This window comes from Suncus etruscus, chromosome 4 (genome assembly GCF_024139225.1).
Source record: "Suncus etruscus isolate mSunEtr1 chromosome 4, mSunEtr1.pri.cur, whole genome shotgun sequence".
Classification (NCBI taxonomy): domain Eukaryota; kingdom Metazoa; phylum Chordata; class Mammalia; order Eulipotyphla; family Soricidae; genus Suncus; species Suncus etruscus.
The window spans coordinates 71,780,968-71,797,341 of record NC_064851.1 but is presented as its reverse complement, the minus strand read 5'-3'; the positions used below and the strand labels follow the sequence as shown (position 1 = coordinate 71,797,341).

The window sequence follows — 16,374 nt, the reverse complement described above, 5'->3', positions numbered from 1 at the left end:
CTCAGATAAGGACTTTAGACAAGCAATATGGAAGATGCTCAAAGAACTCAAAGAAACCATGGATCGAGTTGAACAGAACACTAATAAGAACCAAGAATATATGAGGACAGAAATCACAAAACTCCAAACTGAAATAACATGTCAACTAACAGGCCTGAAAAACTCAGTAAACGAAGTGAATACCAAAATGGATGAGCTCTGGGACAGAGTATCAGAAGCTGAGTATAGAATTGGTGCTGTGGAAGATGAGATAAATAACAATAATAAATAAATAAATAAATAACAATAATAAATAAACACAATAAAAACCACTTAAAGCAAATGAACAGACAGTGGAAACATTAGTCAAAAAATGAGAACAGATGAAAATAGAGGTCTATGATAAGCTCAACAGAAACAACTTAAGAATCATTGGAGTCCCAGAGACCCAGGAAGAAAATTTCCAGGAAGAATCAACGGTCAAGAACATCATTAAAGAGAAACTTCCAGAGCTAAAAAAAATATATGTGATAAAATCCTGCATGCTCGAAGAATACTAACCAAAAGAGACCCCCAAAAAATTACCCCAAAACATATTCTAGTCACAATGACGAATCCCACAGATAGAGACAGAATTCTGAAAACAGCAAGATCAAAAAGGGAAATTACATGCAAGGGAGCACCCTTGAGATTTATAGCAGACCTGTCACCAGAAACACTCAAGGCCAGAAAGAAGTAGTGGGATATTGTGACAAGACTGAATGAAATGAATGCTTCACCTAGAATACTGTACCCAGCAAAACTCACTTTCCGGTTTGACAGAAGAATACATGGTTTCACAGACAAAAAACAGCTCAGAAACTTTACAGACACAAAACCAGTCTTAAGAGAAAAACTTAAAGACCTAATTTAAGACAAAACTAACTAAAAGACACACCAAATTTTAATATAAAGATGGCATTAAATACCAGGACAATTCTTTCTCTCAACGTCAATGGACTAAATGCACCAGTTAAGAGACACAGAGTGGCTAAATGGATCAAAAAACTCAATCCAACCTTCTGCTGCCTACAAGAAACGCACCTGAATAGTCAAAACAAACATAGACTCAAAATAAAAGGCTGGAGAAAAAGTATCCAAGCAAACAATACCCATAAAAAAGCTGGAGTGGCCATACTAATATCAGATAATGCAAACTTTATACTCAGGAAGGTTGTAAGGGACAAAGATGGACATTTTATATTAATCAAGGGGTATGTAGAGCAGGAAAAAATAACTCTCCTAAACATATATGCACCGAATGAGGGGCCAGCAAAATATATAATACAATTGTTGACAAATCTAAAAACTAATATCAATAACAACACAATAATTGTGGGGGAACTCAACACGGCTTTGTCAACACTGGATAGGTCAACCAGACTGAAACCCAACAAGAATATACTAGACCTGAGGAGAGAAATTAAAGAAAGAGGCCTAGTGGATATATATATATATATATATGACACTCCATCCCCAGAAACCTGGATATACATTCTTTTCCAATGTACATGGGACATTCTCTAGGATAGACTACATGCTGGCACATAAAACATACCTCCATAATATCAAGAGGATACTAATTTTGCAGACTAACTTCACTGACCACAAGGCTCTGAAATTATTTGTGAATTCCAAAGGACACAGAAGAAACACTTTAACACCTGGAAGTTAAACAGCCTCATACTGAATAACCAGTGGGTCCTAGATGAAATCAAGGAGGAAATCAAAAGGTTCCTGGAAACAAATGACAATAAAGACACAAACTATCAGAACTTATGGGACACAGCAAAAGCAGTACTGAGAGGAAAATTTATAGCTTTGCAAGCACATATCAGGAAGGAAGAAGGGGCTTACCTGAGTAGATTAATGACACAGCTAATAGAACTAGAAAGTGCTCAACAGAAGAACCCAAAAATAGGGAGACAGAAGTAAATAACAAAGCTGAGAGCAAAAATCAATAAAGTGGAAACCCAAAATACAATTCAAAAGATCAACGAAAGCAGAAGTTGGTTCTTTGAAAAAATAAACAAGATTGATAGACCACTGGAAAACTAACAAAGAAAGAGAGAGAAACTTGAAAACTCATATTAGGAATGAAAAAGGAGAGATCACTACTGATATGGCAGAGGTTCAAAGAGTAATTAGAAACTACTTTGAGAAACTCTACACCACTAAAAATGAGAACCTGGAAGAAATGGATAAATTCTTGAACTCGTATAATCTTCCACAGTTGAAGGAAGAGGATGTAGCATTTCTAAGCACCCCCTTAACTATTGATGAAATTAAAACGGTAATCAAATATCTGCCCAAAAACAAAAGCTCAGGCCCAGATGGATTCACTAATGCATTCTTTCAAACTTTCCAAGAGGATCTACTACCAATCCTGGTAAGACTCTTTCATGAAAGTGAACAAACGGAAACACTTCCAAATAGCTTTTATGAAGTCAACATCACCTTGATACCTAAACCAGACAGAAATGCTACGAAAAAAGAAAATTACAAACCAATATTGCTGATGAATGCAGATGCAAAGATCCCCAACAAAATCCTGGCAAATAGGATTCAATACCTCATTAAGAAGATCATCCACTACGATCAAGTAGGTTTCATCCCAGGAATGCAAGGATGGTTTAACATCCGTAAGTCTATCAACATAATACACAACATCAACAACAAGAAAAATAAAAACCACATGATCATATCAATAGATGCAGAGAAAGCATTTGATAAGGTCCAACACCCATTCTTGATCAAAACTCTCAGCAAGATGGGAATGGAAGGAACCTTTCTCAATATAGTTAAGGTCACATACCACAAGTTACTGGCAAATACTATCCTCAATAGAGAAAAATTAAAGCCTTCCCTCTAAATTCTGGCACAAGATAAGACTGTCCTCTCTCACCACTCCTATTCAACAAAGCACTGGAAGTACTCGCAGTAGTGATTAGGCAAGAAAAAGATATCAAGGGAATCCAGATATGAAAAAAAAAAAGTCAAGTTCTCTCTGTTTGCAGATGACATGATACTCTACTTAGAAAACCCTAAAGACTCTACCAAAAACCTTCTAGAAACAATAGACTCATATAGCAAGGTGGCAGGCTTCAAAATTAACACACAAAAATCAATGGCCTTTCTATACACCAATAGTAATAAGGAAGAAATGGACATTAAGAAAACAACCCTATTCACAATAGTGCCACACAAACTCAAATATCTTGGAATCAACTTGACTAAAAATGTGAAGGACCTATACAAAGAAAACTATAAAACCCTGCTCCAAGAAATAAAAGACGACAGGTGGAAATGGAAACACATACCCTGCTCATGGATTGGCAGGATTAACATCATCAAAATGGCAATTCTCCCCAAGGCATTATACAGATTTAATGCAATCCCTCTAAAGATACCCATGACATTCTTCAAAGAAGTGGATCAAGCACTTTTGAAATTCGTTTGGAACAATAAACACCCTAAAATAGCTAAAGCAATCATTGGGGAAAGAATATGGGAGGAATTACTTTCCTCATCTTTAAACTTTACTACAAAGCAATAGTTATCAAAACAGAATGGTATTTGAATAAGGACAGGCCCTCAGATCAGTGGAATAGGCTTGAATACTCAGAAAATGTTCCCTAGACATACAACCACCTAATTTTTAATATAGGAGCAAGAAATCCTAAATGGAGCAGGGAAAGCCTCTTCAATAAGTGGTGTTGGCACAACTGGCTAGCCACTTGCAAAAAATTGAACTTAGACCCCCAGCTAACATCATGTATGAAGGTAAAATCCAAATGGATTAAAGACCTTGATATCAGACCTGAAACCATAAGATATATAGAACAACACATAAGCAAAACACTCCAGGACATTGAGACTACAGGCATATTCAAGGAGGAAATTACACTCTCCAAGCAAGTGAAAGCAGAGATTAACAGATGGGAATATATTAAGCTGAGAAGTTTCTGCACCTCAAAGGAAATAGTGCCCAGGATACAAGAGCCATACACTGATTGGAAGAAACTATTCACCCAATATCCATCATATAAGGGGCCAATCTCCAAAATATACAAGGCACTGACAGAAATTTACAAAAAAAATATTAAAAAATGGGGAGAAGATATGAACAGACACTTAGACAAAGAAGAAATACAAATGGCCAAAAGACACATGAAAAAATGCTCCACATCACTAATCATCAGGGAGATGCAAATCAAAACAACTATGAGGTACCACCTAACACTACAAAGAATGGCACACATCACAAAGAATGAGAATAAACAGTGTTGGTGGGGATGTGGAGAGAAAGGACTCTTATCCACTGCTGGTGGGAATGCCGTCTAGTTCAACCTTTATGGAAAGTGATATGGAGATTCCTCCAAAAACTGAAAATCGAGCTCCCATACGATCCAGCTATACCACTCCTAGGAATATACCCTAGGAATACAAAAAATACAATACAAAAATCCCTTCCTTACACCTATATTCATTGCAGCACTATTTACCATAACAAGACTCTGAAAACAACCAAGATACCCTTCAACAGAAGAATGGCTAAAGAAACTGGTACATATACACAATGGAATATTATGCAGCTGGCAGGAGAGATGAAGTCATAAAATTTTCCTATACATGGATGTACATGGAGTCTATAATGCTGAGTGAAATAAGTCAGAGAGAGAGAAAAACGCAGAATGGTCTCACTCATCTATGGGTTTTAAGAAAAATAAAATACATTCTTGCAATAATAATTTTCAGACACAAAAGAGAAAAGAGCTGGAGGTTACAGCTCACCTCAGGAAGCTCACCTCAAAGAGAGATGAGTTTAGTTAGAGAAATAACTACATTTTGAACTGTCCTAATAATGAGAATGTATGAGGGAAATGGAAAGGCTCTCTAGAGTACAGGCAGGGGTCAGTTGGGGAGGAGGGAGATTTGGGACATTGGTGATAGGAATGTTGCACTGGTGATGGGTGGTGGTCTTTACATGACTGAAACCCAAAAACAATCATGTATGTAATCAAGGTGTTCAAATAAAATATAAAAAAACAAACAAAAAAAACTAAAAAAAGAAAAAAAGATAGTTATGTTGGGCTACTTCTTGGAAATTTTGCTGAAAGTATACTTACATTATGTGTTTTAAATATACCTTGAAATTGTACTTTCCTGCTGACTATGTAGCTTACATTTGATGTTTTGTATTATCTGTCTTTTGTCTATTGTATAAAATACTTATTGTTTATATAAATTTAAATACACCAAAATTGGTACATACATATAATGAAATACTACATAGCTGTAAGTAATTATGCAATATGCACTGTGCTGCAAAATGGATGGAACGAGAAGATATTGTGCAATATGAAATATCCAAAAGAAGGATAAATAAATGATGCCACATATATGTGGTATTTATAATAAATGCTTAACAATATGATGGTTTAAATAGGGCTGTGAAGATCAATCTTGGTATCAGAAAATACTAAGGAGAAGGAAAAATTGAGTGGAAGGGAGAAACAAAAATATAAAAAAATGGGGCCAAGAGATCTAAGATGCATTGGTGGTGTTAAGAATAAAAAGAAGGGGCCGGGCTGTGGCGCTAGAGGTAAGGTGCCTGCCTTGCCTGTGCTAGCCTTGGATGGACCGCGGTTCGATCCCCCGGTGTCCCATATGGTCCCCCAAGCCAGGAACGACTTCTGAGCGCATAGCCAGGAGTAACCCCTGAGCGTCACCAGGTGTGGCCCAAAAACCAAAAAAAAAAAAAAAAAAAAAGAATAAAAAGAAAAAAATCCAAACTAAAGCAAATAACAAAAAAAGTATGATACCCAAACTTTAACAATCAAAACTTAAAATGGACTTATTATGCTGCCAGATGGGGCAGGGGTTGTGGGATAAAATCTAGGAATATTGTTGGAAGGAGATTAATATTGGGGTTTGAATTGGCCCTCCAACTATGAAGAACTGAAACCCAACTATAAAGAACTTTATAAATCACAATGGTTCTAGTGAGAAATTAAAAAATATAAAAAAACATAATGAGTGATACACAAAGGTCAAAAGAGGAGGGAAGCATTTTTATTTTATTTATTTTTTTAGTTTTGGTGCCACACCCAGTGACATTCAGGGGTTACTCCTGGCTATGTGCTCAGAAATTGCTCCTGGCTTGGGGAATAATAATGGGACTCTGGGAATCAAACTGTAGTCAATACTAGATTAACTGGGTGCAAGGCAAATGTCCTTTCATTTGTGCCACCTCTCCAGTCCTGAGGGATGCATTTTCAAAAGGATTAGAAAGGCATGTTATTATTACTACACTTTTTTGATCACATACTTTTTGAATAATCATGTGTAGAAGTTATAAAATTATTCATTGCATACTTAAATAAGATAAAAAGTATAAACTATATACACTGCAATATGTATGAAAATTCAAGTGAGTGTTCAAAATGGAATACTAGGTAGCTATTAGGCAAAGTAAAATCATGAATTTTGCATATCCATGGATGGGTATGGAGAATATTATACTGAGTTAAAGGAGTCAGAGGAAAGAGCTAGACATAGAATAAGTACAATCAATTTTGGGATATAAAATAAATAGTATGTATTATTATCCAAAGATAATAGAAAAGAGTGCTAAGAGGTCCAGTCCACAATAGGAAGCTTGTAAAAAATAGCAGAAGAGTGCAGTAATAAGGGTGGACAGAGAACATACCACTATGACAATGAGATTTGGAAATGTTTACTCTGGACAAGAAATGGTTGCTAAAAGGAGATAAAGTTTCTTTAGTCATTCATCTCTTGGGCATTTGTATTGTTTCCAGATACTGACTATTGTAAATATTGCTACTTATGAACATAGGGGTGCAAAGGGCACCTGTTATATCTTTAGGAGTGGTGTGGTATTGCTTGATCATATGGGAGCTCAACGTCCAGTGTTTTAAGGAATATCCATACTGTTTTCCAAAAAGGCTTTACTAGGTCGATGACATTCCCACCAGCAATGAATGAGAGTGCCTTTCCCTTCACATCCATGCCAGCAGTGATTATTCTTGTCCTCTGTGATGTGTGCCAGTCTCTGTGCAGTGAGATGATATCTCATAGTTTTGATTTTCATTTCTCTGATGATTAGTGATATGAAGAACTTTTTTATGTGCCGTTAGGCCATCTGTATTTTTTCTTTGAGAAAATATCTGTTCATTTATTCTCCCCATTTTTGATGGGGTTAGATTTTTTTCTTGTTAAGTTCTGTCAGTACCTTGTTTACATTAGATATTATCTATGCACTATAATTTATACCATATATACATAGAATACTATGTAGCTGTTAGAAGAAATGAAGTCACAAAATTTCCTTATAAATGGATAGATTTAGAGACTATTATGTTGAGTGAAATAAGTCAGAGGAGAGAGATATGCACAGAATAGTCTCACTCATATGTGAGATTTAAGAAAAATAAATGACAGTATAATAATAACACCCAGAGACAACAGAGATGAGAGCTGGAAGGAACATGATAACAAGCTTACCACAAAGAGTGGTAAGTTCAGATAAAGAAATTACATTAACAGCTACCATGGCAATAGAGAGAGTAATACAATGCTTGTCTTGTAGAGAAGTAGGGGATGGGGGAGGTAGAAAATGGGAGAACAATAATGGCGGGAAAGTTGCACAGGTGTAATGGAATGTGCATTTTATGGCTGGAAAAATACAAACATGTTTGTAAATATTGTGCTTAAACAAAGAGACTATTAAAATAATATTGATTTATATTTAAAAAAACATAAAATATAAAAGGACATAAAGTGATATGCACAATACCCCTTCAGTTATAACATTGAAACCACAAAGTCTAAGGTGCAAAAAAAGAAGAGAGTAGGCAGAAGGGAGAGTGGGGGCTCTGATACCGGTAAATATGCACTGGTAAATGAATTGGACATTATATGACTAAAACTCAATCATGAGCAACTTTGTAACTATGCATCTCATTTAATTTAAATCATTTATTTATTAAAAATAAAAGAAAAATAATCAAGAGCAAATTATGGACTGGAAAAAATAAGTGTTCACAGTCTCTAATTAGGAGGGAAAAGAAGTGTTTGTTGAGTCTCCCAAGATTTTTCATAAGGCACATATAAATTATGAGTGTTCTCATTTTTTGTCATATATTTAAAATATGAAGAGAGAAAAGATAAAATTTCCAATAAGCAAATCACTGGACTCTGACCACAGAAATGAGTTTCCAATAGTAAAAGGGAGTAATGGCAGGGCCCAACAGACTTTGATAGAAATATATTGACACTTTGGTGTTCTGTGTGGTATATTGACTTTTTACTTTTCAAGCATATAAAGGCATGTTTGAAAAATATTGTTTCCTCATTTTATTGTTGCAAAAGAAAGTAATTTCAAGTGTTTAACTATAAATATATTAATATTTCACATGACAAATTTGTAAAGACAGGCTAGCCTAGGACAGACCTTGGTTCGATCTCGTGGCATCTACCAAACCAGGAGCGATTTCTGAGCGCATAGCCAGGAGTAACCCCAGAACATCACCAGGTGTGGCCCCCAAACAATAAAACAAACAAAAAATTCTGGGATAGAGATAGTATAGATAAATGTAAAACAGCTCAAACTGTAGAACTAAAAAAATCCAATAGAAATTTCATTTTAACTTCCGAGCAACAAAGATTAAGAAGAAATTGTGATGATTCATAATGTATAGGGTTTATAAATTAAGCAGTACCAATTGCCCTGTTGAAGTACAGCTACTCATGCTAACAAGATTAAAGATATATCAATTGTTGGCTTCATATAATTTGATGAACAGGATTATCAAGAACACCCTACAATAAGTACGATGATAAATTTAATACTATTCTTTTCATAGTGTTGTTACATTACCACTTGTAATGTCTCAAAACTCAAGTACTAATAGAGAAAAAGCAAAAATTTGGCAAAATTTTTATATTGTAGAGAACAATTTTTGTAACTAGTTTTTTAAGCCAGCTGTAATGTAAAACGTGGAATGATAAATGAACTGAAAATTTCTTGATATTATGAATGTTTTCCAGTTTTTATAATGAAATTTTTCTATGTATTACACTTTAGTTTTCAAGTATTAATTTTGTTTGTTTGTTTCAGAAAAGAACATTTAATTCAAAATTGAAAAGAAGTAGGTGCTTCCTTGTTTATGACCTACTCAAAATCAATCTTCCCAAATTCTATATATTTCCTTGAGTTCCTCTAGGAGAGATCTGATTGCAGAACCTGAAGAAAGTCCTAAGTACTGCCAAGTCTGGCCCCAAAATCAAAAAGAAAAAAGAAAAGTGAAACAGCACTTATTAGGAAAATACGAAATTAATTTTAATTCATTTCATTTGAGGACAAAAGAAACACTTGTGACATACCTCTTTAATTAGGCTCATAAAGCGAGTCCCAAAGCGCCAAGGTTTGTGTCTATTACATTGTAAGGAACTGACTGTCATCTGAGGAAACTGTTGGACACCCACAGATACTACATGTACAGCGTCATACATTAAAGCAGCATCCGTCTGAAATCAGAGAAAAAAAAAGAGATATGGACTCAATACATGTGAAACCCATGGTAGGCAGTTGGAAAAAGGAATAAAGTAAGGTGAAATACATATGCAGCTTTTTCTTTAATAAAAGCGTAGTCTCTCCACAAGTTCATATTCTTTTAAGATCTGTTATCCTATTACTACATCCCTTCCATTTGAACGTTTGACCTATCTCCCCTTTCCTTTTGAGTATCTATTGCAGTATAAAAATTACACGTTATTATTTCATTTGTTACTCCCTGGGTTAGCATATTTTTCTACACACAAATAATAAAACAACACGTATAATGAATGCATTTATATACTTAAAATCACTGTTATTTTAACTCGTTTTGTATCTGTTATTTGTAAACAAGTTAATAAGACTCTGCATATTAAAAAAAAGAGGACTTTCAAAGGAGATTAGAAAAAATATATAAAATCCGGTCTTTTCAAACACAATATTTCAAAAGGTTCAGTTTCAGAAAGGATGCTACAATTTTGAATCTCAATACATGTATTAATCCCTTTTCAAGAAACAAAGCTTAATCCTCTGTACTATTTTCTTTCTGCAAAATTTCCATTTGAATAAAAGTTCATTTTGGCTTCTTAAATAAAAGAAGTATGAGTTGTACTGTGTTTGCACCTGCTCAAATAAGTGACCACTTTAGAGTTTGATGGAAAAAAATGTTTGTAAGTTATGACAAAACAGAGACTTTGTGATTCAAGTGCTGTGTTAAATGGACCCTCACACGTGTTTGACAAATTGTTGCCAGGTTCACTACCTAGAGAAGAGGGTTAATCCTAACAGAGCCTCTAGCAATGTAGAACTTTGGGCCATCTGCTAAGCATGCTTTGGAATAAAAGTATATATTTCCTTTCTCATTCTCACAATTAGTGAGCTGTGAAATGAATTCCAAAATGAATAGGAACCCTGTAGATTATAGTGTTTGCAAGGATACAATACAAAATGAGTACACTAGTAGCTTTCATGCAAAAGGATCCTAAGTAGCTTTACTACATAAAATTGGAAGACAGCTAAAGAGCACAATGCAATAACAAAACAAAATAATACTATTTTATAGTTCATAAATCTTTGGAGAATATAGTTTGGATTCATAAACTTCATTTTTTAAATACTAGCTGCATACTCTGGAGCTGCATAGTGAAAATGAAAATAGTGGATAGATACTATCAGACATCCTGAGCATGAGAGTTAACCGGATATTTGTCTTTGGCCTGAGTTAACATTGGAGAAACTATTTCAAGTACTACATAGAAGAATCACAAAAAAATAGCTACCAAGACATAAAAACATCTTAACTAAAAAATAAGAAAATCAAACATAATATTGTTAAGAAATATATAGTAAAAATTTCAGACTATCAAAGTGAAGATAAAGAAGTTAGACAATTTGTATGTATCCTTAAATAAAATTAAACTGTAATTTGCAACCTAGAAATTTTAAATTCTGAGAGCTTCCTTAAGAGACAAGAAGAAAGCCTATGTATATTGTTTATTAGAATTAAAAGTAAATTGTGAAATTTATTAAATATATAAAATAATAAAGTACTAAAAATCACTATGACAAATTTTTAATGTTTATTAAAATGTTATATTTTGAAAATGTTCAATAAAATAATAAACCACATGTATTATGATGTTAAATGCTAAGATTATATAAAATTTTACTTCCAGTATTAACTATAACATACATCCTTATGAAGTCTTAACATGAATTAAATAACATTTAATTCCAACAAAAATAACTTAATAAATATATTATGATTATTCCCCTTAATACAAATTACAAAATTATAGTTCATAGAAGATAAATAGCTAACCAAAGTCACACATATAAGCAGTGGAAAAGACCAGACTCAATAAGCTATTCTGTTCATAAATAATATAGGTTGTTATTGTTGTTGATTTTGGGCTGCACATTTTTTTCTCCATGGCTTTTCAGTCAGGAATCAGTCATGGCAGTGCTTGGAAGATTATATGTGGTGTCAAGGATGAAACATAGATAAGTCACATGCAAAGCAAGACCTCCTACTCACTGTACTATCTCTCTGGCATAAAAAAATGTTATTTTAAAAGCAAATAAAAAAGGAAGGCAATAGTTGTTTAAACCATAAAAATGGAAGATAAAAAAATATAAACAGATAAAATGTTGCTTGTAAATTTATTTCTGGTATTTTTAATGCAAAATATGTTGATATATCAAAAAGATAATGTTTGAAACTGCTTCATGATGCTTTAACTTATATTTCATATTATTCTAGGCCATAAAACTGTGTTCATTTTTGCATTATATTTCTTAAAATAAAATATTGTAGTTGGTATTGCTAATGCAATTTGAGAAAATAAAGTATTTAGCAATGTTAAAGTAATTCTTTAAAATATTCATCACTCTCAAAAATAAAATCTGTAAGGAAGACTTAGCAAAGCCTCATTCTTAGAAATGCCATTCTGCCTAAACTGAAAACAAGACTTAGAAACAAAATGCAAAGTCTATGACTTAGAACCACTCTATGAACTATCATAACCATCTACCTCTGGAAAGCCATATGCCAGTAAAACCATAAAAAAATGAATACATATAAGTCTCATGCTGACAGTCCACATATTTTTGGTTGTTCTGTTTAGTACCCTATAATTATGTCATCAGAGGCCCTATAAAATACTCTCTGATTTCAGTTTTGAACAAATGTTCGTTTGTGTTCCAAGTCAGATCTTTTCTTTTCTCTATACGCAGCCACATATTATAGCTATCTCTGAAGAAAACTATCGCAAAATGTAATTTTAATTTAAGCAAGTGCATTAAAATGGAAATGTGTATAATTTGGTTGTTATAACACATATAAAAATGTAGATAAGAATGTAGTTATATATCCTATACTCCATAATCAACAGATAAATTAGAAAAGCAAGCAGCCAATGGAGACTAGATGATTTTCCTACAATACCTATTTCAAGAATAAGTGCTTGTTTATATATACAAGGGTCACAATCTTATTTAAATAACTCTAGAGATTCATTTATCTTGAAAATATGGACAGTTCAAGAAGAAAGAATTGCAAATCAGAATATATATAAAAAATTCTATGTGATACAGTTTAGAAGTTTCCTGGATGCTAACTTCACACTAGACAGGAGCTCAAATTTTCTTTCCAAAATAAATTGGTTAATCTATAGAGATTAGAATGTCAATCAAAAATATGTTTTAAAAACCTTTTGGAGGATTATACAATACTGTTCTATATATTCTGTTAAATCAAATGACATTTTGGGGGGCACATATGTTGATGCTCAGGGGTTATTTCTGGCTCTGCAGTCAAGAATCATTCTTGGTGGTGCTGACAGAACCATTTGGGATAATAGAGATTGAAGTAGGTTTGGCCAAATGCAAAGAAATCACTTTACACTCTGTACTACCTTTCTGGCCTCAAATCTAGTGATCTTTTTAAAGATAAGATAAAGATAACTGTCCTCAAATACAATTTAACTATGAATCAATTATCTACAATTTTATTGTTGCATTTACTTTAAAAATAATATAAAATTTGGGATGTAGATAGAATAATGACAGATGCAACTGCATGGCTGAATTATTGCCAAAGAACAAGTTTGAACTAACTTATGTACTTTATTTGTCTCAAATAAGTTTGTGATTGATAAAAATCCAAAGAATTAAATAACAGCCAAAACATATATTTGCCTTTTTTTGTTGTTGTTGTTCTATTTAAAGTTCACTAAAAGTTTTGGTTTCTTTCTTTTTAATATTTTGGTGCCAGCAAACAAAAACAAAGTCTCATACATGCCCAGCTGCTGACCTGTCTTGGGGCCCTAAATGTTCTTAAATAAAGGGGGACTAATTGGTATAGTGCATAAGGTGTTTGCCTGAATGTTGCTGGCCTGGGTTAGATTTCCAGCAAAAGACACAGTATGCTGAAACCATGAAGAGTGCAGAACCAGGAAATAACCCTGTGCACAGCAAGGTGTGACAATGAAACAAAAGTTCTAGAAAACGGAAAGAGCTGGGAAATTATATTTTCATATGTTTAAAATAACACTTCTGTTTTTGAAATTTTAATTTATATATTAAAATATTCAAATATACTATAATAAAAATAATAATGAATAAAGTGAATCAATAAAGTATCTTTTGGAATATAGCAGATTTCATTTATAGAAGAATCTTGTAATAGGCAGTGATTACTATACTTCATCTGGGAATTCAAAAATGAGCAAAATTTGACACATAGGAGTTCTAGAATGGATCTGCCACCTGCCAGCTAGCATGCAAATCTCAAAGGAAACTTGCCTGCACTTATTTAATGGAAAGATAAATGTGTTCACAGAACTGTTACTATAAATTTATTTAGAAAGTATATCCAAGTATATCCATGTTGAGCGGTGTGTTTTTTCTGGTTTTGATCGCTATAATAATCTTCATTAAAACCTATTTGGTAGAGCTCTGAGAGAGATGTTCCAATAGTTATATATAAGTTTTAACTTCTTTTTTTTTTCTTTTTTTTTCTTTTTTTAACCACACCCGGCTATGCTCAGGGGCTATTCCTAGCTTTGCTCAGGACGCCTTCCTGGCATGCACGGGAGGCCATGTGGGATGCCGGTGACCGAACTCAGGTTGAGCACGTGCAAAGCAAGCGCCCTACCCGCTGTTCTATCGCTCCAGTCCCATAAGTTTTACTTCTATGATACATGAAGTCAGTTGTTACAAATAAACAATATGGTGCTCTATATAGTCATAGAAAAAACATTGATATAAAAATATTTTCTATACTATAATAGCATGAGCAGAAATCTATTGGAAAATTTCCCTTAAAGTAATGACTTATTTTTTAATTCTCATTATACTGCCATAGAATTTACAGGGAAAAACATAGCTTTTACTACTTTCTTTATTATTCCAAATACAGTTTCATCTATGACAATGTGATTGCAATTAAGTACATTTACCATGTGAGTTCTTTTAGCCTTAGTTTCAAACAAACAAATTATTGTTATTAATAAATTTCTTTTAAATGAAGTAATTTAAGAGTGATCAGACTTTTTGGGGAACACATTCAGTAATGCTCAGAGTTTATTCCTGGCTGTGCACTTCAGGTCCTCCTTAAAATGACTCATAGTATCATATGTGCTATAGAGGATGGCACTCAGTATATCATGTGCAAGGCAAGTGCTGTACCTTTTATACTGCATATATGTTCAGCTTCTGATTGTCATTATGTTTTATCATACATTAAAACTTATCAGTGTACAACTGAAATACAGAAAGTTCGTAGTTAGAAATTTTACTCCAATACACCTCTAAAATAAAAAAAATAAAAAAATCTATTTTTGTGAGATGTTCCATAGATTTCTTTCATTCTAGAAGTATGTAGATTACTCCCAAAATAAATAGCAGTTATCTCACTTTTTTCTTACTTGCACACTCTAGTTTAAATAATACATTTTATGTTTTACCTTTTCTTTTTATAAAATAAAATATTATTTAAATAATACTATTCTTAAAAGCCCATCTCAATAAGCAATATATGTTTTCTCTCATCATGAACAAAAACATTTTTCAGTAAATGGTCATTTAAACTATAAAGGGAAAACATATTAGGGAGCTCTGACAGCAATCACACTTTGCCATTGAGCTAGACTGTATTACCTCCCAGAGGTACAGTGAACCAAATCTGCCAAGCTAGACCTAGAAGAAATGTGAGTGCAGCCTCTGTCCCATTTCTAAATGAATTTATAGTAACAGTTCTGTGAACACATTTATCTTTCCATTAAATAAGTGCAGGCAAGTCCCCTTTGAGATTTGCATGCTAGCTGGCAGGTGGCAGATCCATTCCAGAACTCCTATGTGTCAAATTGTGCTTATTTCTGAATCCCCATGTGATGTATAGTGAAGAACACAAGGAGCAGTAAGTCTAATACATGAATTTTAGTTTATAAATTCTTGTTTTTTATTGATGTAATCTTTTATCTAAAACAATTATAGAAATGCTTTAATTCTAAATTTCTTATTTTCTCATTTTATAACAGAAAAAGGATAACTTTTCATGTCCTTTATTTAATAGAAATTCACTTTTAAACCAAAATATCTTCAAAAGAAAACCTCTCATAAACTTTAATTATATGTTATGAATACTTAGAATGGTCAGGAAAGAGATGGATTTTACCAGCTGGAGCTTCCTTGCAGAATCAGACCTTTTTACATGGCACAGAGAATCATCCCATACAGTGAGTAAGAGTGAGGGTCACACATGGAAGTCAAGCTAGTGTTCACTCATTCTTCTAGCATACTGCACTAAGTTTTGTGCCCTGCACTGAGCAGGTGCACTGTGGCTGTTAAGTGAAGAGAGGGACTGAGGAAGAAATGCCCTCAGAACCCATTGGAATCCAATTGTCAAAGACAATTTTCCCAGATACATTGCAGCTGCCATTATGCTTTCACTGTTGCCGGCTCTTTGTACTACTCTGAAACAGAGTTCTTTACTAGCAGCTGTGTAGACTACACAGACTGCATGTGATAATGCATTAACACAGTTTGCACAATCCCTGGCACTTGGTGCATAGGCAGGTGTTTGATGGTGCTGATGCTGATGATGGCCAGAAAGTGGTAATATTTGAAATGGACATCATCCAAAATAAGGAACCAGTTTAGTAAGTGTAATGTTTAAACTGTTCAGCACACACTGTTAGCTTAAATGAGGGAGCAGGCATCATGCTATTTAAGACAACAAATCAAATTCTGAAAGGAAAAGAAATAGAAATATA

General features: G+C 33.6%; 1 protein-coding gene across 2 annotated transcripts in view; it reads right to left on the bottom strand.

The window, feature by feature from the left end:
* The window catches only part of GRIK2 (glutamate ionotropic receptor kainate type subunit 2), a 691,383-nt gene that overhangs the window by 262,823 nt on the left and 412,186 nt on the right, over positions 1-16,374 (bottom strand). For both annotated transcript variants that reach the window (XM_049771324.1, XM_049771325.1), the window contains exon 7: positions 9,427-9,570. In XM_049771324.1, the coding sequence (XP_049627281.1) occupies positions 9,427-9,570 (144 nt within the window). The remainder of the gene's footprint in view (positions 1-9,426; positions 9,571-16,374) is intronic.